This window comes from Sciurus carolinensis, chromosome 17, assembly GCF_902686445.1.
Source record: "Sciurus carolinensis chromosome 17, mSciCar1.2, whole genome shotgun sequence".
Classification (NCBI taxonomy): Eukaryota; Metazoa; Chordata; class Mammalia; order Rodentia; family Sciuridae; genus Sciurus; species Sciurus carolinensis.
The window spans coordinates 40,642,168-40,667,253 of record NC_062229.1 but is presented as its reverse complement, the minus strand read 5'-3'; the positions used below and the strand labels follow the sequence as shown (position 1 = coordinate 40,667,253).

Genomic DNA, 25,086 nt, shown 5'->3' with positions numbered 1-25,086 from the left:
ATGGTTCATCAGAGACAGAAACCAAAGCAAGGTTTAGAGACTTGGGAAGGAGATGGAAAAGATTCCCTTTGGGATAACTCTAGGATTTCTACAATCCAAAACGAGGACTTGGTACAGCTTAATGGAGCAGAGAAATCACATTGGGCTGACTTAAATACCTAAGATGATCTAGAAAGAGCAATCAGCCAAACAAAGTGATTCATTCTCTCATCCAGGGTTGACCAAGGGTCTACCTGTGCTAGGCACTGCTTTGGGGACTAAACTGGTAAAAACCAATGTGATGAAGTTCTTACTCTTGAGTTTACTTTCTGGTGGGGAAGAGACAGACAATCAACAAGCGAGTGTTTATGCATGATATTTCTGGGGTCATGTGCCGAGTTTTATGAAGCAGCCAAGGGGTTGGCAGGTGGGCTTCCTGATAAGGGGCCATTCCAGTAGAGCTCCAAGGGTAGCAAGGGCCTATATCATGGATAAGTCTGAGGGAAGAGTTTAAGCCAAAAAGTAAAAGTCAGGGCAAAGGACTAGGAGGAGAGAGCTGGAGGCTGGGGAGCAGAAGGGGAAGCAGCTGGGGTCAGGTGAGAGATGAGTGGGGATAGCCTCATGGGGCCAGGAGGGCTGTTCAGAACTTTGGGAAGGCATGGGGACAATGACTTTCAGTACTTTCCTACTATATTGATTAGATGGCTAGAACTTCTGATTTTCCTTGACAACTTATAATAAAACACAATATTACCAATTTAAAAATAGTAATAAAAAGGTACCTATGATTTTATCCTGACCTCCTTCAGTTTCACATGTTCTTCTCCTGGCTTTTTTCCATATTTGTGCATACTTTTATGGTTCTTGTCGTGCTTACAGTTTCATAGCCTATTTTCTTTACTTAATGTCAGGTCATATACCTTTTACAAGCTGATAAGAAGCCTTCCAAATAATCATTCTAGTGTTTGAGTGATATTTTCTACTATGTCCTCTTGGAGATTTCAGTGGCTTCCAAAGGCCCACTACTACTGATGATACACTGACATCTTTCCAGGTTTGGATTATGTTGGGACCCTTCCCTCTATATAAATAGTGAATGTTTATAGATGTGAGGTATTTCCTGATGGTTCCTATATGTTGGAAGTTGTAAAATTAATTACCTGCTGATGGTATCTGTCACTTTCTCAGAGTAGATGCCTTCTGGCACTGGTTCATATACCGCCTCCACTATCTGCAAAACAGAGAGTAGTGGTAGATGTGATAGAACCACTGGCATCTTAGAGCAATGATCCTTAGTCACAACATAAAGTTCATGCACAAACTTTAATCAGAGATAAAAACATCCCAACCAAATAAAAAATTAGCATCAATTAAACAGTTCTAGAACACTGAATTATATTCTGCATGCTGAGTTAAAGTTAACCTTAGATTCATAATAAAAAGATGTATGGGGTAATACCACATGCTGGACTGTGGGCAGTCCAAACTGCAATTAAAAATAAGAGACCAGGGGCTGAGGTTGTGGCTCAGTGGCAGAGTGCTTGCCTAGCACATGCGAGGCACTGGGTTTGATCCTTAGCACCAAATAAAAATAAACAAATAAAATAAAGATATGCTGTCCATCTACAACTACAAAATTTTAAAAATAACAATAATAATAAGAGACCAAAAGTAACTTGACATGTTTATATTGTGTAAATTTCTATGATGAATGAACACAATTGGATAGGGAAATGTGCCATAGCATGTGGCCTATATTTAGAAGAAAGGGGAAAAACTAAGTTGGATCATGCAGTTAATAAAGCAATGTCTGCTTTCAATTGACAGTAGAATAAAAATCAGACAAATTCTGTTAGGAAGTAAACAGAATGGCCTTGCTAGCAACACGAGACCCTTTGTCTCCCAACTTTGCTTACTTTTGTAGCCAAGGAGAGCATATTGGTGCTGCAGAAGGGAGGACTCAGAGTGGCCATCTGATACAGGATGCAACCCGCCGCCCAGACGTCAGCCTTCTCCCCATAGGGCTCGCTCTTCAGCACCTCTGGGCTGAAATAAGTGTGGAGTGTTAATAAACACCCAGAAAGCAGGGCGGTGGGGGAGTTGGCACAGAAAGAAGATCTAGTTTCCAAGCTGTTGTTGGAGATATCTCTTAAAAGCACTTGAAACTCCTAATCACTATTTCAAGTAAATATATTAAAGAGTATCTTGGAAACCTCTCAGCCTCAGAAGAATCAAGAAGCACAATCAAGCAATTCAGATTAAGCTCTAAATATCAATAAACCATAGAAAACATTACCTGATACTTGTCGGAGAATGTTTATTTCTGGAAAAAAACAACCCTTCTGTGGTAGACGAAGTTGTCAGCCCTAGTTCTTTCTTACTATGGAGATTTTGCACATTCTCATCCTTGCTGGGCAGAGTTCATTACTCACTCCTGCCTTTGGTTTTGACTGTGTTTTCTTGTTTTGGCCAATGAAATGGGGAAGTGACAGTGTGCCAGATCAGAGTCTCAGTCTTAACATGTATTTAGTGCTTTCACTTGGCCTGCTAGGAGCTTCCGTCCACTACCAGGAGAAGGAGGTATCCCAGGTAGCTGCTACCTTCACAGCATGGCCTATGAACCTGCAGACCCACAGACCTGTGAGTCTGAAAGAAATGCTTACCACCGGATGTCACTGAGATTTTGTGGTAATTAATAATGCAGCATTATTATGGGAAAAAAACTGATATGACCTCCCCACTCTGCTTTGCTAATCAACTCAGGTTGTAAAGTGAGGGAAGAACATATTCATATATGTTGCTAGAAATAACAGTAGCTACCATGTTTACCTCTTCTGAAATTGCCACACAATTCAAATAAGTTTCTGGTGAAGTTAATCTGTGAGGGCTTACGGGTCTGTCACTTTCAATTTAAGGTGGAAGGGAATATTGTTACCTTGGATATTTCTAATAGAATATTTTTCTTCATATTTATAGAATAAAGCTCAAGTAAGAACTAGACACTTTCAACCAATACACCCCGCCATGGTTTGGATCTTAGATCTTGAATATCCCCCTAAGGCCCATGTGTGGCTTTGTCACCAACCTGTGGTGCTATTGAGAGGTGGTAGAACTTTTGGGACGTAGGACCTAGTAAGGAAGTTAGGTCACTAGGGACATGCCCTTTAAGGAAAAATGGGGACTCCAGAACCTTCCTGCTTCCCAGAAACCATGAGGTGAGCAGTTTGCAGTGCAAACATACCCCAAAAATCAAGTAATTTGATAATCCAATTCTAGAATATGCATTTAGGCCTGTGCTCAGCCCTCTAAATTAATGGATGGATATTAAGAGTTCACTTTAACAGAGAATAAAGGCATAAAGAAGCTTATAAATCAAGATCAAAATAATCAGGGTAGCTATAAGTCAGAATTGGTTGTAAAGAATAAACAAGGAGCTGGGTGGAGTGGCACACACCTATAATCCCAGCAGCTCTCGAAGCTGAGATAGGAGGACTGTGAGTTCAAAGCCAGCCTCAGCAACTCAGTGAGGCCATAAGCAACTCATGGGACCCTGTCTCTAAATAAAAAATATAAAAAGGGCTGGGGATGTGGCTCAGTGGTTAAGTGCCCCAGCGTTCAATCCCTGGTATCAAAATAAATAAATAAGCAAGGAATTGCTATTCTTGTGGGAAACCAAGAAGAATTCTAAATTTAAGATTTACAGTAAGGATTTCAGTGAAATGTGTCATTTCTAGGTCTCTCAGTTAACCATTTTCATATTTGGCATTTTTTAGTTCAATAATATAATAATGGGGCAAAATTGTCCAGGATTCTGCTGGTTCTAGGTGTACCAAGTATTTCCCATCTTCCTTTCATGACTACTTATATTTAAAAATGTCTTAAGAAATAAAATCCTCATCAGAAAAAAATATCTTTGACTCCCTATGGACCAACTTCCCACGTCATCCTCAGGAGATCTGTTTATATTTCCACGTCCACTCAAATCCCGTTTCCACTTCCTATTTCTTATGTGCTTTCACTCCCTCTGACCAGCATCTACACTTCTTTAGACAACAGCCTTCAATTTTTTCTTTTGATCAAAAGACAATTTTTGAATGTAGGGGAAAGCACCTGCTAGCATAGAATTTACTTGTTTATTTTTCTCATCTTTATATCTCCTCCTTTTTCTCACTAGAGACCACATAATCTTCCCATCCCCCAGCCAGACCCCTTTTTGACATGGCTTTGTAGTTTCTCCAGTCCTTGAATCTGTGCTTGGTCATATGACTAGCCAAGGAGATAACAGCAGAAGTGATGCCATAAAGACTTGGAAACCGCAGTGGGGGCTTGCTGTCTCCTGCTCTTGAAATCCCTATGAACAGTACCGTATGATTAAAAAAATAGGCTCAGCTGCTGGACGATGAGCAACACGTGACCCCGTTCCTCCACTGGGCCTACCCACAGCCAGTCGACCTCTAGACACAAGTGTCAGGCATTGACAACCAAGGGACCACACACATAAGTGAGCCCTGTCCACACAGTGATCAGAAAACTCCACTGGAGACCTTCCAGTTTTCCAGCATGTGGTACACTGAAGGGGAGAAAAAGGCTATTATGTTAAGACAGTATGTTTTAAGGTAATTTGTCCAAACAAAGTTAACTTTCATCAAAGTTAGATGTCATTAGACTCTCGAGAGTTGTCGACATGACCCTGAAAAAGACTGAGAATCACTTCTCTGGAAGATAACAGGAATGGAAAGCAAGAGATAAACAACAAAATTGCCAACCATGGGATACAACTTCTGGGATACAACTTTAAAATTCTCTAAGGTCAAAGAGCTTCATGGTTACTTCTAGATGCAATGACAAAAAGAAAGCAAAGTCTAATTTCTCCAGTCATAAAAGTGTCTGTGATGAATTAAATCCCACACCCTGCCTCCAAAATTCATAGGCTAAAATTCTAACCAATGCCTCAAAATGTATCCACATTTAGAGATAATATCTTTAAAGAAATTATTAAGTTAAAATAATGCTTTGGGGGTCAGATTGAATTAGACATGACTGAAGTACTTGAAAAGAGAGGAATGAACATAAGGAGTCTACATGTGTAGAGAGACAATCTCAGGAAGAAGCAGCAAAAGGGATTGTCTCAAGCCAAGGACACAGGCCTCAGAGGAAACCGGTCCTGCTGACACCCTGATTTTGGACTTCCAGCCTCTAGAACTGTGAAAAGAAATTACTGTTTCTCCCACCAAAACATCAGTGGTATTTTGTTACAGTAGCACTAGCAAACAATTGCACATTCTATGAAAAAACCTACTCATGTGTTTTCCATCCTCAGAATGAAACTGGCCTTTGGAAATATAATTAGAGTCATATTTAATGAATACTTGCAAATATATTATATGGTTTGTGTGTGAGAGAGGTTATTGTTTAGAAAGTACTTGTAAAGTAATTCACTGTCATGTAATAATTTCCAAGTTCCCCACTTAAGGTGAATCCAACCATAGTTAGGGAAATAAAGAGTTATAGCTAGAAGAGTTTGGGAATTTTTGTTTGTTTCTTTCTTTGTTTCTTTGTTTCTTTGTTTTTGTAGTACTGGGGATTTAACTTGGTGATCTACCACTGAGCTACATCCCCAGCTGTTTTTACTTTTCACTTTGACACAAGGACTCACTAAGTTGCCCAGGCTACCTTTGAACTTGAGATCCTCCTGCATTAGACTTCCAAGTCTCTGGGATTACAGGCATGCAACACCACTCAGAGCTAATAGTTTGTTAAAGAAAAAGAAGTTAAATAGTACACACACAAAAACATATGTGACCTGTGATTAAGTTATCTAAAATCTCTTTATGATAGAGCATATCTTATGTGATTTTTAACAAAAATACAGGATCTCTGGAAAAGATTAAAGCACTTAAAACTAAGTGTGTAAAAATTACAGCCATTACAGGTTATACTTCAATAAAAAAATCCTTAAGCAAAGGATAGCATAAAGAGAGTAGATAGCAGGAACTATGTATATCCATCATAAATATTTTAATAAATAAATAAGTACACATAACTCATAATAAACTGCCTTTGAGAGAAGTCTGGACTAAAATTTATATAAACATACCTCTGTTTTAAAAAGAGATAAATTCACAAATTGATAATAAAAACAAGGTGGGAAAAAATGAGACAGGAAGGGTATTTAATCTAATTAAGGGGAAAAAAGACAAACCGTTTAGATTTTTAAATTTCATTAGTACTCCCTCACTAATACATAAGTAGTTAAACTGCTAATTGCCAATTATTCTTATTTACTCACTAACTGAGGTAAATAAGGAAAATGTTGAAACAAGGTATATTTCAAAGCATTCTAAAACTGTGATAATTCTCAAATAATTCAATAATATGACAATTTACATAACTGAAGCAAAATTTCTTTTAAATGGGACAAAGTACTTGAGATACATGAGATGACATTCATTAAAAGACCTTATGTACAGACAGATATAGTCTCCCTTCCCTCAGCTGTAATAATGTCATCTTTATTATAATTTTATTAATGCATATATTAAAATTCAGATAAGATTAGCATGACTCTGATCAAGGATGACAGTCAAATCTGTGATACATTCCACATTTTTGTAAGCAGTGAGATAAGCCAAAGGGAAATACACCTGATGACTATACTCTAGCAACAAAGTTCTTTCCCCTGGGGGCAAAGGTTAGCAATTCCGATACTGCTACACTTGTGTACTAGAATTGAGCAATTAACTAAATGATGGCAGAAGCCAAGTTTCTCACTGCTTGCTGAGTGGGAGATTACAGGAGTAGGGGTACTTTTCCATGGGTGATAGATCAGAGTTGGAGAAACAGTATGATCTCGCGTTTAGCTTAATTTTCATATAGATAGCTAGATATATAGAAGTATTTGCAGCTAAGTCCATACGCCCAGACTAGTCTCCTTGCTCTGCCAGCTGGGAAGACCTAGAAACTAAGATACTACAGTAGCAATGACCACACTGAGCACCAAACCAAGGTTTCTAACCCCATTCCCTAATATAAAGAATGGGGGCTTCTCAGAGAAATGGCTGATTCTAGGACTGAGCCAGGAAATATATGAGATTTCTTTTTAAAAAGCCAAAAAAAAAAAAAAAAAAAACTTCACAAAGATGGAAGTATGAATGAAGAAGACAATTTCAAGGGCTCCTAACAGGCAAAGGTGGACAATTTAAGGAACAAAATAAATAAAGTCATGCATTAATCAGGTTGGGCTACTGTAACAAATATCATAGACTAGGTGATTTTTTAAAAAAAGTGTTTAGTTGTATATGGACACGATACCCTTGTTTTATTTTATTTATGTGGTGCTGAGGATTGAACCCAGTGCCCCATGCATGCGAAGCAAGTGCTCTACCACTGAGCCACAACCCCAGCCTCACAGTCTAGGTGATTTAAAAGACAGACATTTTTTTCTTCACAGTCCTGAAACTTGGAAGTCCAACCAATTCAGCTCCCAGCAAGGGCTGTATTCCCGGCCTGCAACCAGCTACTTTCTCATGTGTTCTCAGGTGGAGGAGAGAAAGAAGAAAGCTGCCTGGAGGCTTCTCTTATAAAGGCATACCTTCATGACCTCATCTGAACCAATTAACCTTCCAAAGGCCCCACCTCCAAATACCATCACATTGGAGGTCAGGACTTCAACATATGAATTTGGGGGAACACAATCTAGTTCATGACAATAGTATTGGATTATAACCCAAAGTGTAAAATAGATATGCATGAGTCCATTCTGATATAAATTAATGACCAAATAAACACATAAGAAATAATGGACAAATATTTTATGCAGAAGAATTTCAAATAGATATTCCATCCTCCAGGAAATGGAGAATAACCTCCCACTACTTAAGTTTGAGCACACAAAGTCACTTTCTTCCAAAGACTAAATTATGGAAAGGGAGGGAGAAAGAATAACTTTATATTGGGCAACACTGACAAACACTATCTCGAGTCAGGGAATCAAGATTAACATAAACAGTGATCAATCATGTTGATAATATGTAACTCTGATAAGATACGACAGGAATGACATTTTGTATCTATAACTTTCCTCCAGAAAACACGTCTTTCTGGCATACCCATGAGAAAATATGAGACACATCCCAATTAAGAGAAATTTTCTAAAATACCTAACCAATGGTCCTCAAAACTGTCAAAATCATTATAACAAAGACAGTCTGAAAAACCATCACAATCAATAAGAGCTCAAGGAGACATGGCTACTAAATGTAATGTGGTACCCTTGATGAGCTCCTGGAACTCCCGGATGTTTGGGGCAAAGTACATATTGCAGTTAATAAAAGCATATCAATACTGGTCCATTAATTAGGGCAAATGTACCAAACACACTATTGTAAGATGTTTATAAGAGGGGAAACTGTGTGAAGTATACAGAACTCTCTGTACTGTCTTTACAATAATTCTATAAATCTGAAACTGTTGTAAGCTTAAAGGCTTATTTTTAATGCTTCATTTAATGCATTTTAAATGCTTCATCTTCTGTACCAAACTATCAGAAATGGTTCCTATCTCTCTTTTTCCTCCCCCTGCAAATAATGTAGCCAGCACCTGCTCTGTGCCAGGTACTGTGGCAAGTGCAGAAATGCAGCACTTGTAGAGCTTATGTCTAAATCAGCAAGAGATAACAACTAAAACAAACATACGCACACATGCACACCCACACATTTACACACATACATGCAGACATACTTCCAGGGATCTGGAAGAGAGCCCATGGGAGGCAGCACAGAGGGGACTTCAGGCAGTGGAGCAGGGAAGTCTTCCCTGAGAAAGTGACATTGGAAGCTGAGGTAAAAAGGAAGCACAACCCCTGGCCAGGAAGAGAGTTCTCCAGGCAAGGATGTGACACGGGCAAGAGGGTAGCTGGAGATGCCGTTCGTGGAAATGGGGACTGAAGATAAGGGAGGTTTGAATGAGGGAGATGGAGGGTCTGCCTTTCCAAGGGGTGGTTTTGAGGTTTCTCTAAGTGGAGACATGGAGACACTAGATCCAGAGTTCATAAGAAGAGATCTGGGCTCAGCATGAAACACCTGGGAGTCCTCGGCACTTAACGAGGCATGAGCAGTCCTGAGGGTGATTGAGATGGACTGAAGAGAAGGCACAGAGAGCGACACGCAGGGGGCACAGGACTGATCCTGGAGGATTTCTAATATTTAGGAGTCAGCTGGAGGAGAAGGGTATAGAGCCTGAAGAGGAAGTGAGAGGAAGACCATCATAAGAGGGAGAAGGGAGTCTTTCAAAAATGAAGCCATAATGGCCAGGAAGGCCCTTAGGATTTATAAAAAGGAGTCTGCTGGTGGTCTTAACAAGAGCGTTTTCAATGTAATGATGGGTTATGAGAAGTGAGGAAGCTTTGACTATAGATTACAACATTGAATTTTACCTGAGCCCTGTGGTCCTGAAACCCAGCAGGAGTTAAGGAATCCTTCTCTCTCATCCAACTACCCAGTCTTTCATGTTTTAGGAAGTGGTTTACTACAAAGAAATTTCCTTCCCAAAATGACTTAGGTAAGACTCACACATGTACTTTGTTAACCTGTGATAAAGCCAGACTAAGACACTCCAAATTCCTAACCTTTGCCTCATAAAGGATAGCTAAACTGTCTTGCCTTCTTCTGCTATAGTTTGGATCTTATATGTCCTCAAAGCATGTGTTAAAGGCTTGGTTCCCGACTTGATGCTACTGGGAGGTGGTGGAAATTTTAAGAGGTGGGGCCTAGTGGGAGATTTTAGGTCATTGGGGGAGTGTCCTTAAAAAGGATTGTGGGACCTGGGTCTCTTCCCTCTTTTTCTTTTTTGCATTCCAGCCATGAACTGAACAACTTTGCTCCCCCACTCTTCCACCAGCATGTGATAAGTTCAAAACAATGAGGTAAACTGATTGATTCTGGATTTAAATCTTTGAAACTGCACATCAAAATAAACCTTTCCTCTTTATAAGTTGGTCATCTCAGATCTTTGTTACAGTAATTGACAGCAGACTAAGAAACTCGCCCCTTCCCCTAGAAGTCAGAGCAAAATGCTTGTTAACCAAACTTTGACTCAGTTTCTCTCTCCTTCCCCCATCTATCCTTCGACTCCACACAATCCAGCTTCTGTTCCAATTTTGCCATTGAAACACCTCCTCTGCAGCAAACCAACAGAATACAAATGGCCATACTCATTGCAAGTGACTTCCCTGCGGTTTTTGATAACATCAACTGAGATCTTGTCCCCGCCCAGTCAGGCTGCATAATGGAATACCATAGACTGAGTGGCAAATTAACAAAAGAAGTTCTAGAGACTGAGAAATCCCACATCAGGCCCCCAACAGACACAGTGTCTGCTGAGGCCCAACTTCATAGACTGTTGTCACGTTCATGTTCGTAGACAGCTGACAACTCATGCCACCCTTACATGGCAGACTGGGCGAGGGAGCTTTCATAAGGGCCCCAATCTCATTCATGAGGGGAGGGATCCCCAGGACCTAATCCCTTCTCAGGCCATGCTTCCTAATTTAACTACCACAATGGGGGTTAGGATTCCAACCTATGGATTTGGGGGGAACACAAATATTCAGCCTGTAGCAAACTTCTGGAAACACTGCTATTTTTTTTTTTTTTATTCATTCAATGAACAACACTAAGCACTTCCAGAGTACCACCCCTCTTTTACCTGCTGGGAATACACCCAGAGAGAAACCTGACTTCACACAGTTTACATTCTAATGAGAGTGAGGGGTCAGGGAAGACATAAAACACAACACAATAAAATAAAAGTAAACCGCAGAGCTTTCTAATAAGTGATTAATGCTATAGCAAAGTAAGTTTGGATTAAAGAGAAGAGTCTGCAATGGACATGGGGAGGCAGGATATAGGATGGAAACACTGGTCCCTCCTTCCCTCTCAGATCCCATAGAAGGATGCTTCAGTGACTTCTTTCCTTCATCCACACATCAGATGGCACTTTTCCTTCTTCTCCTCTTCACTCTCTCCTTCGATAGTCTCATTCACACCCCTGGTTTCCATTAAAATCACATGCTGATAAATCTCAGACCAACTCCACTCCTCATATCCCTTAGGCACACACAGGGAAGCCTCAGACTCAGTGCACTTTGTCACATCATTGATTCTTAGTTGGGGTTAAAGTTGGACTCAGTGATGAATTTGGCTATGTTATAAACTGAGCAGAGAACCACCTGCCCCCTACCAACAACATTTCTTGAATTTCACAGACTGTTTCTGAGGTACACAATATGGGTAGGGCATCCCTACAGGGCACAGGCTGAGATGCTGCACCAGAGAGATAATCAGTTCCCGGGAGGTGCCTTCGTGAGTCCTGGTGGACCTGTAACTGTCTTTCCCCGACATTATCTCTGAGGCAAGTATTTCCACTTGTTTTCCTACTGCTACTTCTGCTGCCATTTGCATTTCAAACCTTGTCACTTCAAGCAATCCTTTGACTTTTAAATACGTGTGGGCCACAAGTGAGCTTTTTCCTAATCTGAAGGACACAGGACTGCCAACCCTGCATCCCACTGAACCCTTCAAATGCCTCAATGTTTCCACATTATCTGCTGCTTCAGATCTGTCCTTAATTCCTGGTGTGTATCCATCAGCACCACTAGTGACACACATTACAGGTAACCCTCCAAATGCCATTCTTTCCACAAAAGATAAAATTATAATATTGACAGCCAAGAGTTCATAAGAACTAGCCTATATTTACCACTAGTGAGCAGAAAGATATACCAGAGCAAAGGCAGATTTACTATTTGAAAGGTATGTGAAATTGGAGAAGAAATTAAAACTTGGAAAGAAATTGGAAAACTATCATTTAAAAGTATCTCATTGACTATACAATGATGTAGCATCTTGAAAGGAGTGTTTGGAGACATCATAAAAGAAAATGTTCTCTTAACAAGTGTTAGAAAATACTAATAAAAGAATCTTGAGGAGTTCGGGACACGGTGAGGGCTAAATTTTTGGAGACAAGTGTCTTTATTGAAGTAATTCACTCAATAATATTTGCTTCACTAGGAAAAGACAGAAAAGGGATTTCTGCATCCCACTGGAATGGATTAATTCTGAGTCTATTAAAAAGTACATTTAGCTCTCAGGTATCAGCTATCACATTTTCATCTCCCTAGACTGCCCTTAAAAAAGAGAGAGAGAGAGGGAGGGACGGAGAGAAAGAACTAACTTATCATTGCTAACTGAAAAGGAAATGAAAACATAAATTTTAAAGAAACATAGATCATCTTTCTGAGAACACAACATCCCCGATTTGTGTAATTAAGGAGGCAAGACTCCATTTGAATTCATGATGGTAAAAATCTGACCTGGGTGACCTAATAAAACTATATGTCAATAACTACTATTTATTTAGATTAAAAAGCAAATTATGGAGAAGTCAGGATGATTGGATGCAATACTTCATTTAGCAATACAGGATGCATACATGTGCATGTGCGTGTGTGTGTGTGTGTGTGTGTGTGTGTGTGTAAACGCGTGCATGTCTGTGGATGTTTATGTTTGCTGGAGGCAGATAAAATGTTGCTGAAAAAGGACTAAAAGATAATCACTATGGTAGGATAGAAGTTAGTAAGAATTAGTGAGGATGAGGGAAGTTGGAGGACCCAGAGGGAAACAGAGTCTCAATGCATTTCCTATTAAGAGTATGAAATGTTACTCAGATATTTCATGAGATAAGCAGAACTCAGCAAAAAGGACTCTAGGTAGAACCATGAATGGAGAGAGATTCACTCATGTCTCAGTGCTTTTCTGCGAGGCCTCATCTATTCTGTGTGTAAAGGAGTTGATACAATATGCTCTGCTTCCACGGGCGCCACCGAAGTTGAAGGGCATTCTGGCCATCTCAAGTGTTCTCCACTATGGAGGGGTGAAGAAATTGAGCCGGGAAAGGGGTGGGAAGGCTGACCTTTAACCAATGCTGGGCAAAGAAGTGGGAAGAGGAAATCCATGGGCCTTCCAAACAGATTGGATGTCGGGAGGAGGCAAGGGGAGGGAAGGTGCCCTCCTCCTCCAGGTTCCCTAGTACCTGGCTTGGGTGGCTAGATGGGTAGCAGCAGCAGAAGCAGATGTGGAGGGAGAAGCTAGATGGATTTGGAGCATATTAGTTCATGTCTGCAAGACCCATAGTCAGGGATACCCAGTGAGGAACACCAATCTGGATGTCAGCAGCCCCTCAAGATCCTCACCCTCGGAACATCACTGTCCTGAGCCAGGCATCAGGGAGTGTGCTCAGCTCGCAGGTGCCTGCTGCCACTGAGCAGATACTTAGGATTCAACAGCTCCAAGACTGAACACAGGCTTCTCACAGAAAGAAAAGAGAATTAGATGACATGTTCAAGAGCTATGGAATAGCATGCGAAGCCACTGAAAGAAACTGGCATGACTTTGACAAAGATTTTAGAACCTTCCTGCTCCTTGGCTACATCTGAGATTGGCAGCTTTATTCAGCAAAAATAGAGGACAACCAGATAAATTACTAAAAAAAAAAAAAAAATACTTAAGGTATGTTTATATAAAAAACATGGTACTGGGGAAATAAAATAAAAAAAACTGTGTTATTTATCTGAAATTCTAATCTCTTTTAAGCTAAAAAAGCAGTTTTATGCAATATCCGTACAACTCTTGACAATAAAAAGCAGAACCACCAGGATAGGTGATTACCAGTGTGACTCTGGGTCTGCTTGTAATTGGTTTCCTGCTTTCGTTAAAAACTAAACAATCAAATTAGACTCATTTTTCACCTCCCCACTCGGATCAGTGGATACTGTCCATATGACACAATGGATTTCAAATGATTTCAGGTGACACTGCAATTAGTTTAGAACTTGTTCCTGAGATGTTTATGCAGGTGCCATGAAAAATACTAGTGCAATACAAAAGCAAAGTAGCATTGTTATTATTATTATTATTATAGAGATCTGCCACATTTCATGGGGACTTTCATAATGAATGGGCTAGAAAAAAAAAAAAAGTTGAGTAAATGTGGTAGTGAAGATGGGATTCATATACCTGAATTCTGAAAAGGTCTGAGTGGAGAACACAATGTCTGACCTCTGGTCTATTCAAGTCCAAGTCGGACAGACTGAGGATTTTTACCATCACAGGTTAAAAACTTGGAACTGGCGACAGTGGGGGAAGGTTATCCTTTCTCATAGGTCCAGTTTGGGAAAGGTAGGTATGATCTCAAAACACCAGTGGCATCCTGCTCTCACCAGGTCCCACCCATGTCACCCTCCTTCCTGATCTTTGTCTTTACTTCATGGTGATACCTACCTGGTACATTTATCCCCTAGCAATACCACCTTTTAACACGTAGATCAAGGTCTACATGGTGGCCAAAATATTCTATTACTACGCAAGTTTATATAAATGATCTGACAACAAATTCTAAAGCATCCATGCTTTGTACTGCTCCGGAGACAGTCATACTGTCACTCATTTGACAAACACTTATTGAGCTGCATTGAGCAACTACTATGCTCCAGGTACTGTGGTAGGAGCTCACAGATAAAACATATACATGGAAAGCCCTGGCCTCATGGAGTTCATATTCTCATAAAAAATGAAATTAATATACAAGTAAACAAATAAAAGTTAAGTGCTATAAAAAAATAGACTACTTTTTAAAAATAAAGCTTATGTCATGAATTGGTGCTTAACTGTTCTCTGGCCTTAGGAGGCTCTCTGGTCTTGAGAATAGTGCTAGGGGTAGATAATTTCCTCATTGCTGTAAGAAAGAGAAATGCTTTGTAATATCTATTCCTGTTCCAAAATGCTATGTCCATTAATTCAGGTTTAAAAACACCTTAATGACAGTTATAGGCCCAATTCTTAAAAAAAGATTAAATCTGCTTCCAATGTGACTTAAACATTGAGGATGGAGTCTCCATTATTTTCAAAATTGAATTTTATCCTAATCAAAACCAAGTTTGTAAAAAACAAATTTTGGGAGAAGTACTAGTTTTAAAAAGTAATGCATTTTTATTCTAGAAGATAGCTAACACATCTCAAAGTCACTTTTAAGAACTATTGATGCCTTACACTGAATCACCACCATATTTGCTCCTAAAATGCTGGGAGAACAGATCCCGAATCTGTAATCTTCTGTGGCTGAAGAAATGTACTGCTATCTCATCACTGAAGAAGTTCCATCACTCTGAATATATAAAAGCAAATCTTTGGCTGTAGCCTTTGGCAGTCTTCTCATGGCTGATTTCATTCTGTCTCCCTATTTCCTATTAGCAAACCATTCGCTAAACCAACACAAGGAAAGCTACCAATGAAACACTCAGATGAGGTATGATTTAAGGAGTCTGGTGGTAATTCCTCCAACCAAAGCATCTTCTTTGAGGCCAGAGTCTGAGTTCTCAGAGTTAATGATCTATTCTTTTATGACGCATACTGCAGCTATTTCTTGAAAGTTGATAAGGGGAACATAGGGAAGAAGGATTAAGACCTGGCGGAAATCCAGGGCCAGCATATATTTGATAAGGGCTGTTGGTTGGTGATAAGTTCACCAGCAATAGCCCTATATAATGTTGAGTGAAGGGCCACACATGCGGCATCTTTATATTAATTTCCCTAATGTTAGAGTATATGTGGATGAAGGGGATAAAGAAGGAAGAGGTTTCAGAGAGCAAGGGAACAGGAGTTTTGAGTCACCTTTTATTAAATGGCTCCCTGCTGTCTGTAACTGACATGGCAAGAAGCTGCTTTCCCTGAAACTTTGCTTTGCTGACACGCTGGTTTGCCATAATTGGTTATTATTTCTACTAGTCTGATTAAAAATTAAAGTCCAAAAAGTAAGCAACTGTCTAACATGACTCCCAGGTTTCTAGGTAAAGGTTAAAGAATGAGAATTCACTTTTATTACCTTTTGCCAATTACTGAATTGCTAATTCCCCAAAGCAAGGAATTTAGCAGTCTTGCCTTAACTTCCTTTTACTTATTCAGGACACTGAAATGCAAGGCAGGCAGCTTTTACTTTCTTTAAGAGCATCATCCATATCCACAGTTCCTTACACCACTGAAATTAGTTTTAATCTCTGAACATTTACAAAAATAATCCCTTCTCTCTTTCAGCACAATAATTACAAATTTTCAAAACAGGAGGAAACAAAGTATTTTATTCAGTTCCAATTTACTGCTTGATTTAGAAATTAACTGCTGTCTGGGTAGTCCATGGGATGACAACTCCATGCAAAGAGAACGAATCAATTTAGCAATGACCCTGGTGTAGCTAAAGGAATGACACCTGGACACCGTAGGGCTGTGGCACTCCAGAGACCTTCTCCGTGCTTTGGTTTCCTTTCATAAACAATAGGAAAACAACCTGTCAGTGTGTTACAAGAACTGTGAAATGCAACACTTTTAGAAATGTAAGGCATAGAATATACCTTTATATTTCTTCAAATAATTTGCACTCCTCCTCTTTCCTTAGATATTTAAAATGACAGAGAGGGTAAAAGAAAAAAAATTTTTTCAAGTGAAATAATGATTGCAGTTTGTTTCATTTTTCACATTTGGAGAGGGTCACCTTAAAGTTCATTGGTTTGAAGTTCCCATGTGTGTATGCATATATACACATACATATATATATCTATATATACACATACACATATATGTTGAAATTCATATATATGTATATACATGTATATGTAAGTATCTTTAAAACTTCCCCTCCTCTCTCAAATTTATGAGAAATATAAATTAGCAAGCTTCGTGAAGGGAAACATTGTCTGAGAAAGAAAGGAAAAGAACCACTGCACAAGAGGAAAGTTCTTAGTTTTCAATGAGAAGACAATTCCAGACAGGGTCATTACAAATTCAACACAAGAAGAAAAACTAAAAATGATGAAGGATGGCAATGAGAATAAGAATTGACTATACTTAAAAAAAAAAAAAACCAGCATTTGGGACAAGCAACAAAGTATTCAATACAATAACAGTCATTTGTTACTGGTAAGATGGACAATTAAAAATAAAGATTTATAAACCTTAACATATTTATTTTAAACTACATAAAAATAAATAAAGCAGAAACTATTACAAATATTAAGGCCACTAAATTTTTTTAAATACACAATGGCAGCAGGAGATTTTTATTCACCAATTTATCATTGACATAAACGCAGATCTAAATAATTTGCCAATAAATACAGGTGGATAAGCACTGTGGTTTAAAAACAAAACATATTCTCTTCTAGTAATTTATAAATTTTACTACATATCAGGCATGGAAGACTATGAGTTTTGTCACCTGCCAAGACAGCAACTGTACTGGCATGCTTACTTCAGACATTACTTCTAGGGTAGTCCCTTCAGACATTATTTCTAGGGTTGTCCCTTCAGACATTACTTCTAGGGTAGATCCTTCAGAAATTATTTCTAGGTTGGGCCATGTGATTGATTGCCTTTAGTCAATGGAAATGAGCAGATGTGATACTAACATAAGCTTGGCGAGTGCTTGTACATGTAGGCTATATCTCTCTCTCAGATCCCAGCTACCATGTTGTAAAATGCAAAGCCCTGTCTAACCATGGGAAGAGAATACAGGGAAGTAAACCAAGGGTCCAGTCAATAGCTCCCATGAGCTTCCAGTCAATCATTCAGCACCAACCATCCTTCTTGGAGGGGATTCCTTCCATCCCTTTTGAGTTGGCCCAGTTGATTATGAATGGAACAAAGACAAGTGATCCTCAAGTAGCAAAGCTTGAGCAAACATGTGATTACTGTTTTATCAATCTGAAAATCTGGAGATAAATTGCTATGCAATGATTATCTGAATCATTAAAAAACAAATGCTTTCTCAATTAAGTTTGAAAAACTAGAATTGCATGAAATATATTCTATAATAAAAGTAAATAAAAATAATCTTCAAATAGGAAAAAAAAAACCTTGAGATGTGAAAAACCACCTTATAAATTACTTATGAATGAGAGAAAAATTTTAATGACAAGACTATTTTAAAATAGGCACAATGAGAATGGCATATGGAAAAACTAATAAAATCATTAAGTTTAGAAGAACTGAAATCATATAAAGTACATTCTTTGACCACAATGAAATTAAATCAGAAATCATTAACAGGACAAAATTTAGGAAATTCACAAATCTGTGAAAATTAAATAAAACATTCCTAAGCAAAAAATGGATCAAAGAAGACATTAAAAGGATAATTGGAAAATCCTTTGAGATAAATGGGAACCAAAACTTAACAAACAAAATTTATGGAATATGGCTAATGTAGTGCTTCTAGGGGAATTTATGACCGTAAATGCATATATCAAAAAAAAGAAGAAAAATTCTAAATTAATTAACTAACCTACCTTAAGAGGCTAGAAAAAGAAGAGCAAATTAAATACAAAGTGAGCAGAATGAAGTAATAAAGATTAGTGGGGAAAAAATTAAATTGGAAATAGAATAGTTACAGTGAAAAACAATGAAAAGAGAAGTTGGTTCTTTTGAAAAATCAAAATTAACAACATTTAGCTACACTGATTTAAAAAAATGATTAAGATTCAAATAAATAAAAGAATTTTAAGAAAATGCTATGAACAATTGTATGTTACCAAATTAGATGGCATAGATGAAATGAACAAGTTACTAGAAACACATAAGAATGACTGAAAAACTAAAACAAACTCCAAAATCTTCACAGAAGTATAATAAGATATTAAATTAATGATCAAAAAAACTTCCCAGGAAGAAAGTCCCAGGGGCCAATGGCTTCAATGGTAAATTCTAACAAAATTTTAAAAGATGACACCAATCCCTCACAAACTCTTCCAAGAAGCTGAAGAGAATGTCACACTTCCCAAGTCACTCTGAAGTCCTGGTCCCAAAATCAGAGAAAGAAAACTACAGACCAATATCTCTTAAGAATACACAAAAATCTTCAGTAAAATACTGAGCAAACTGAACTCAGCAACATATAAGAAGAATTATCCTCCATGACCAAGTAGGAGCTATCTCAGGAATGCAAGGTTGGCTCAAAATATGAAAATTAATCAGTACCCTATACCATGTTCACATAATAAAGGGGGGAAATGACTATCTCAGTAGGCACAGAAAAAAAAAAAAAAACCGACAACAACAACTCTTTCATGATAAAAGCACTTCATAAACTAAGAGGAGGAGAGAACATTCTCAGACTGCTAAAGACACACACTCGATTCTCAGGTAACATCATACTCAGTGGTGAAAGATGGAAACCTCTTACTCCTGAGGGTAAACAATATGAATTATGGAGAAAAACTGAATTTTCCCTCATTCAATAAGGGAAAGAGATTTTTGAAGTGTAATCTTTTTGAAATGTAATCATCAAAGAAGACAGAGCACCTACATCCCAGTTTCCACCTGTCTTCAAGTTACAAATCTACCTCCCATTTCAAAGATATGAGAAATCTGGTTTTATTTTGGATAAAGGCAATTTGCAACAAAAGGCTATCCCAACTGTCAAGAAATTTAGGATGTGCTGTGTGTGTGACAGATGGCATTGTCAAGGGCTCTTACTTGAAGACTAGTTATTATTTATGATGTCAGCTACAGCTGCTTGGTTGTATCAAAGGATGAGATTTCTTACTGTCTTTGTGGTCTTTTAATGGATTGCCTTGCAACAAAGTTCACATTCTGATTTCGTGATTATTTAATTATAAAACTGTTTTCTTTCTCTTCTGCTTTTGTTGAGAGTTTGTCTGAATTGGCAGGAGATTTTGTTTTTAAGTTGTATTTCCCTAACACCTTCTGAGATTGGGAACAAGACAAGGAAGTCTGTTCATTGTATACTCAAAGCAATGAGAAAGGAAAAAGAAATAAAAGGCATCCAGATGGAAAGGAAAAAGTAAAACTATGTCTATTGACAAATGAGGCTATGATCTTTTATGCAGAAAATCATGAAATTCAAAACACCACAATTATGGCTAATATATATGAGTTTAGGAAGGGTATAGGATATAAAATCAATACACAAAAATCATTTTTATTTCTATAAACTAGCAATGAGCTAACCAAGGTGAAATTAAGAAAACAATTTCATTTAAAATAGCATCAAAAAAGAATAAAATACTTAGGAATCAATTTAACGAAAGAAGAATATGACTTGTACACTAAAAACTATATGACATCATAGAAAGAAAGTTAAAAAGACCTAAATAAATGAAAAGACATGTCATGTTGAAAAATTGGAAGACTTACTGTTGTTTAAATGACTGCATTAATTTCCTCTTGATGCTGTGACAAGTTACCACAAATTTAGAGGCTTAAGGCAGACATCTTACAATTCTGGATGATTCTAAAACAGGCTTGCTGGATTAAAATCAAGGTTTGGTAGGACTGTCTGTCTTTTTCAAGGCTCTGGGGAAGAAACCATTTTCTTGCCTTTTGTGGCTTCCAGTCACTACCCACGTTCCTTAGCTATGCTTCCCTTATGACCACAGGCAGCAATGGGCCAGGCAAGTCTTTCCCACAGCACGCTACTGGGACACTCCTCTTCTGCCTGCTTTACCATGTTTAAAGGCATTTGTCACTACATTGGGCCCAGAAACCTCAAATCCACTGCTACTTTAATCCCCCTTTATCATGAAATGTTAACATAGTCACAGGTTCCAGAGATCATATTTGGATATGGACTTCTTGAGGAGCAGGGTCATTTTTCTTCCTATCACAGTGGGAATATTGCCCAAATTGATCTAAAGCTTTAATGAAAGAACTCTTTTGAAAGAAGCTGGCAAGCTGACCCTAAAATTCATATAAACACACATGGGACATAGACTAGACAAAATAATCTTGAAAAGTAAGAGCACAGTAGGAGGGCTCACGCTTCCTGATTTCAAAAAATCACTACAAACCTACAGTAATCCACCCTGTGCAGGACTGGCATAAGGGTACCCATGGAGATGGATTGATAAAACTGCAAGTCCAGAAATAAACCTATGTTGATGGTCACTTGATTTTTTATAATGACACCAAGACCATCAATGGGGAAAGAATAGTTCTTTCAACAGATGGTGCTGGGAGAACTGGATAGACACAAGGAAAAGGATAAAGCTGGAACCCTAACTCACGCCATGTGCAAAAATTAATTTGTAGTGGGTCATAGACCTAAATATAAGAGTTAGAACTAAGAAATCCATAAAAGAAAACATAGGTGTAAGTCTCATAATTTCTGGATTAGGCAATAGTTTCTTAATATGATGTAGAACAAACAACCTAATCAGAAAGTCAGACTTCATCAAAATTAAAAGGTCTTGTGCTTCAAACAACACTAACAAGAAAATGAGATGAGAATCCACAGGATGGGGGAATACATTTACAAACTATATATGTGATAAGAGCATAACAATCCACAATAAGTTAAAAAAAAAACTCTTACACTAAACACACACACGCACACACAATCTTTCTTAATGTGCAAAAAACCTTATTCAACTTCATTAGTCATAGGGAAATGCAAATCAAAAGCACAGTGAATTGCCATGTCACGCCCACTAGCATGAATATGATCAAAAGGATAAATAATGATAGCTGTGGGTAAAGATGCAGCAGATTAGAATTGCCACCCATCACTGGTGGGAATGTATCACGCTGCAGTCACTTTGGAAAGCAGTTTGGCAGGTTTCTCACAGAATTAAACGTAGAGTTACCATACTGAGGAGCAGCGCTCCAGGCCAAACTCCTCTGTATGATCTTTCCAGTAGGACCCAAGAGTTACAAGGCTCTCCTGGCAGACTCCAAGGAAGGGAAGGTGTCATGTCCACACCAGACCCGATGCACAGCCAGGGTGTTCCCATCTCTGGAGGGAGTTGCAATCAAGATTCAATCCCCCCTTTCCCAACTCCAACAGGCCACACTAGTAGGTGGGGTTTGCTTTGCTTGCCTGGGCTTCCCATTTCAAGGCTACAGCTCAGCCCCTTTCTCAGAGCTGCAACAAGACCTTCCTCTGTAGAGGACTAATTTTTTTAAGGTGTCCAGACTTAAAATAGATGTTTATTCTCCTTCCACCTCCTTTTTTAAAATTTTATTTGTTCTAATTAGTTGTATATTACAGTAGATTGCATTTATACATTTTGATAGCTTATACATAAATGGAGTATAATCTCACATTTTTCTGATTATACATATTGGAGGGTCACCTTAGTCATGCAGTCGTACATGTATATGAGGTAATAATGTCTGTTTCACTCTACTATCATTCCTTCCCCCATACCTCTTCCCCTCCCTTCACTTCTCTCTACCTAATATAAAGTAACCTTATTGTTATAACACTTCTGCATATGGACTAAAAATAGTTACACACATTGTAGAAGTATAAAAACATTGAAGGCTGAATAATATTCATTATGTATATATACCACAGTTCTTTTTTATCCATTCATCTGTTGAAGGGCATCTAGGTTGGTTCCACAATCTAGCTATTGTGAATTGAGCTACTATAAACATTGATGTGGGTGTGTTAACTTAGTATGCTCATTTTAAGTCCTTTGAGTATAAACCAAGGAGTGGGATAACTGGGTCAAAAGGTGGGTCCATTCCAAGTTTTCTAAGGATTCTCCACACTGCTTTCCAGAGTGGCTGCACCAATTTGCAATTCCACCAGCAATGTAAAAGTGTGTCTTTTTCCCCACATCCACACCAACATCTATTATTGTTTGTGTTCTTGATAATAGCCATTCTAATTGGAGTAAAGAACAATATTATGACATTTGCAGTTAAATGGATGGAACTGGAGAATGTCATGCTAGGTGAAATGAGTCAATCCCAAAAAACCAAAGGCCAAATGTTTTGCCTGATAAGTGGATGATGATATATAATGGGGGTGGGGGGTGAGAGAAGAATGGAGGAACTTTAGATTATGTAGAGGAAAAGGAGAGGGAGGGGAGTATGAAAAATGGCGGAATGAGACAGACAGACATCATTACCCTATGTGCATGTATGATTACACGAATAGTATGAATCTACATTGTGTACAAACACAGAAATGAAATGATGTATCCCATTTGTGTACAGTGAATCAAAATGCAGTCTGTAAAAAATTTAAAAAGTTAATTAATTAATTAAAAAAAAAAAAAAATTGAAGGAATGCTGTTTACCAAGTTCCAGAGTATGTCGGCTTTGGGGGAAGAAAGAGAAATAGAAGAGATAAGGCTTTATTTGAATTCATAACATTATTTCTCTGGAAACATTTTAAAATACATATAATAAAGCAGAATGTATTGAAACAGTGTGCATAAATGTATGTTTGTTATATTTATGAAACATTTCATAATACAAAAGAATGAAAATCACTGAAATAATGGTTAGTTCTGGGTGATGGAATTATGTGTGATTTTAGTATTTTTGATATGTTTATTGCATTTTTCAAATTCTTCCAACGAACATGAATTTTTATAATGATAATATACATGTGTTTTTCTAAAAGGTATCACTACCAGTACCATTGCTTAAGCAGAGAACTATAAAAAGATATTTTTATTAAACTGTAATCTATGCTCTAAAAACTGAACCAGTATTGAAATCTGTTTGGTATAAAATCTCCATGGTATTTTTAATAATTCAGCACTGAGAAATGCTTTTTTTCTCCTCATATGCAAGCCAAAATTCAAAAGCTGAAATTTACACATATCCAAATTATAAGAGCTAGTCGGGAACTGAAATGCAAATAATTACAGCTTTAATGGCAATTCCTGTCGATTAAGGTCCTTTTGAAAACATGACCTTAAATAACCCAAAACTGTCTGAATGTGTTCATTCAAGCTACTACTGTAAATTACTCTGCGCAGAGCTATATTTAATGATTAATAGGGTTTTTTTCTTAGAGCCAGGACAGCTAATTCAACAGTTTCCAGAGATTTCTCAGAACTCGCTCTTCGTATTAAATAAAGTGCAGAAGCTCAACATATAGACATCAAAACAAAAGCCCTTTGTTTGAAGTCTGGACTACATCCTGAATCCTGGCTTGCTCCTGCTCACCCCCTGGACCTCTCTGTCCTCAATGGCTCCTTCCTGTCTGAAGACAGACAAACTCAAGTCTTCTGGTTCCAACCAGCACCCCCACCCTCAGGTTTCCTTATACGAGTTTCCTCTGCTGGCTGGTGTTGTGGTTCCACTGGCTGTTGCTTGTCATCCCCTCCCGGCTTGCTTCAGTTCTTACACTCCTCTAAAACCTCTCCAAATAATCACTTCCTATCTGAAATGTGAGGGACATCCTCCACATCTTTTCATCAAACCACAGGAAAGCACCATAGGTAAACAGGAGTTCTCAACACTGTCACTCTGCAGTACCATGTGCTGTTGACCTTAGGAAAACACTTGAGTTCCTCCTTGGAAGTTTTCTGGTATCTTGTCTAATACTACTTTCTCCTAGTTATCCTTTTTTTTCCCTCCCTACTTTTTGTCTGTCAACTCCAAATCTACCCCAAGACTTCCTCCCTTCTTCCCCCACCTCCCATTAAATATCATGGCTCCCCAGTCTTTAGCATGTATGCATTTCACAGCAAGATCAAAAACAGATGCTAATGACCTTCTGTCTCCTCACCAGCCAGTAACTCTCTGAAGCTCCAGAAACATAGCCATGTTGCTCATTGGACATAATGGCCTTTCTATCTCTAAAGCAATTCGATCTCAACATACTGAAAATGAAATTATTTACTTCCCTTTCTCTGTGAGTCCTACCTCATGTCTCTCCTTGTCACCTAAATGGTGCTGTGCGTTAAAGTGTGTTCCCTGAGAAAATAGGTTGAAGTCCTAACTCCCCAGCACCTATGAATGTGACCTTATTTCGAAAGAAGGTCTTTGCAGATGTAATTGAGTTAAAATGAGGTCAGACTAAATGAGGCTGAGTCCTAATCCAATATGATTATTGTCCTCATAAGAAGAGAAAACAGAGATTCACAAGCAGAGACACACAGAAACAAGGTCACATGATGGCAGGGGCAAAGACTGGAATCATATCTACATGTTACCCTTCCCCAAGCCTGTCATTTCCCATCTGCCCCTTCCCAGGCTTCAGGAGCTTGTTCAGTGAAGAGCCCCATTTCCTAACAAT

General features: G+C 38.3%; 1 protein-coding gene and 1 pseudogene across 6 annotated transcripts in view; one reads left to right on the top strand and one right to left on the bottom strand.

The window, feature by feature from the left end:
* Positions 1–25,086, bottom strand: part of Nek10 (NIMA related kinase 10) — a 214,848-nt gene that overhangs the window by 84,704 nt on the left and 105,058 nt on the right. For all 6 annotated transcript variants that reach the window (XM_047531950.1, XM_047531952.1, XM_047531953.1 and 3 more), the window contains 2 exons: positions 1,896–2,025; positions 1,140–1,210 (listed from right to left, as the gene is read on the bottom strand). In XM_047531950.1, coding sequence (XP_047387906.1) covers positions 1,140–1,210; positions 1,896–2,025 — 201 coding nt within the window. The remainder of the gene's footprint in view (positions 1–1,139; positions 1,211–1,895; positions 2,026–25,086) is intronic.
* Positions 6,497–6,590, top strand: LOC124969648 (uncharacterized; annotated as a pseudogene).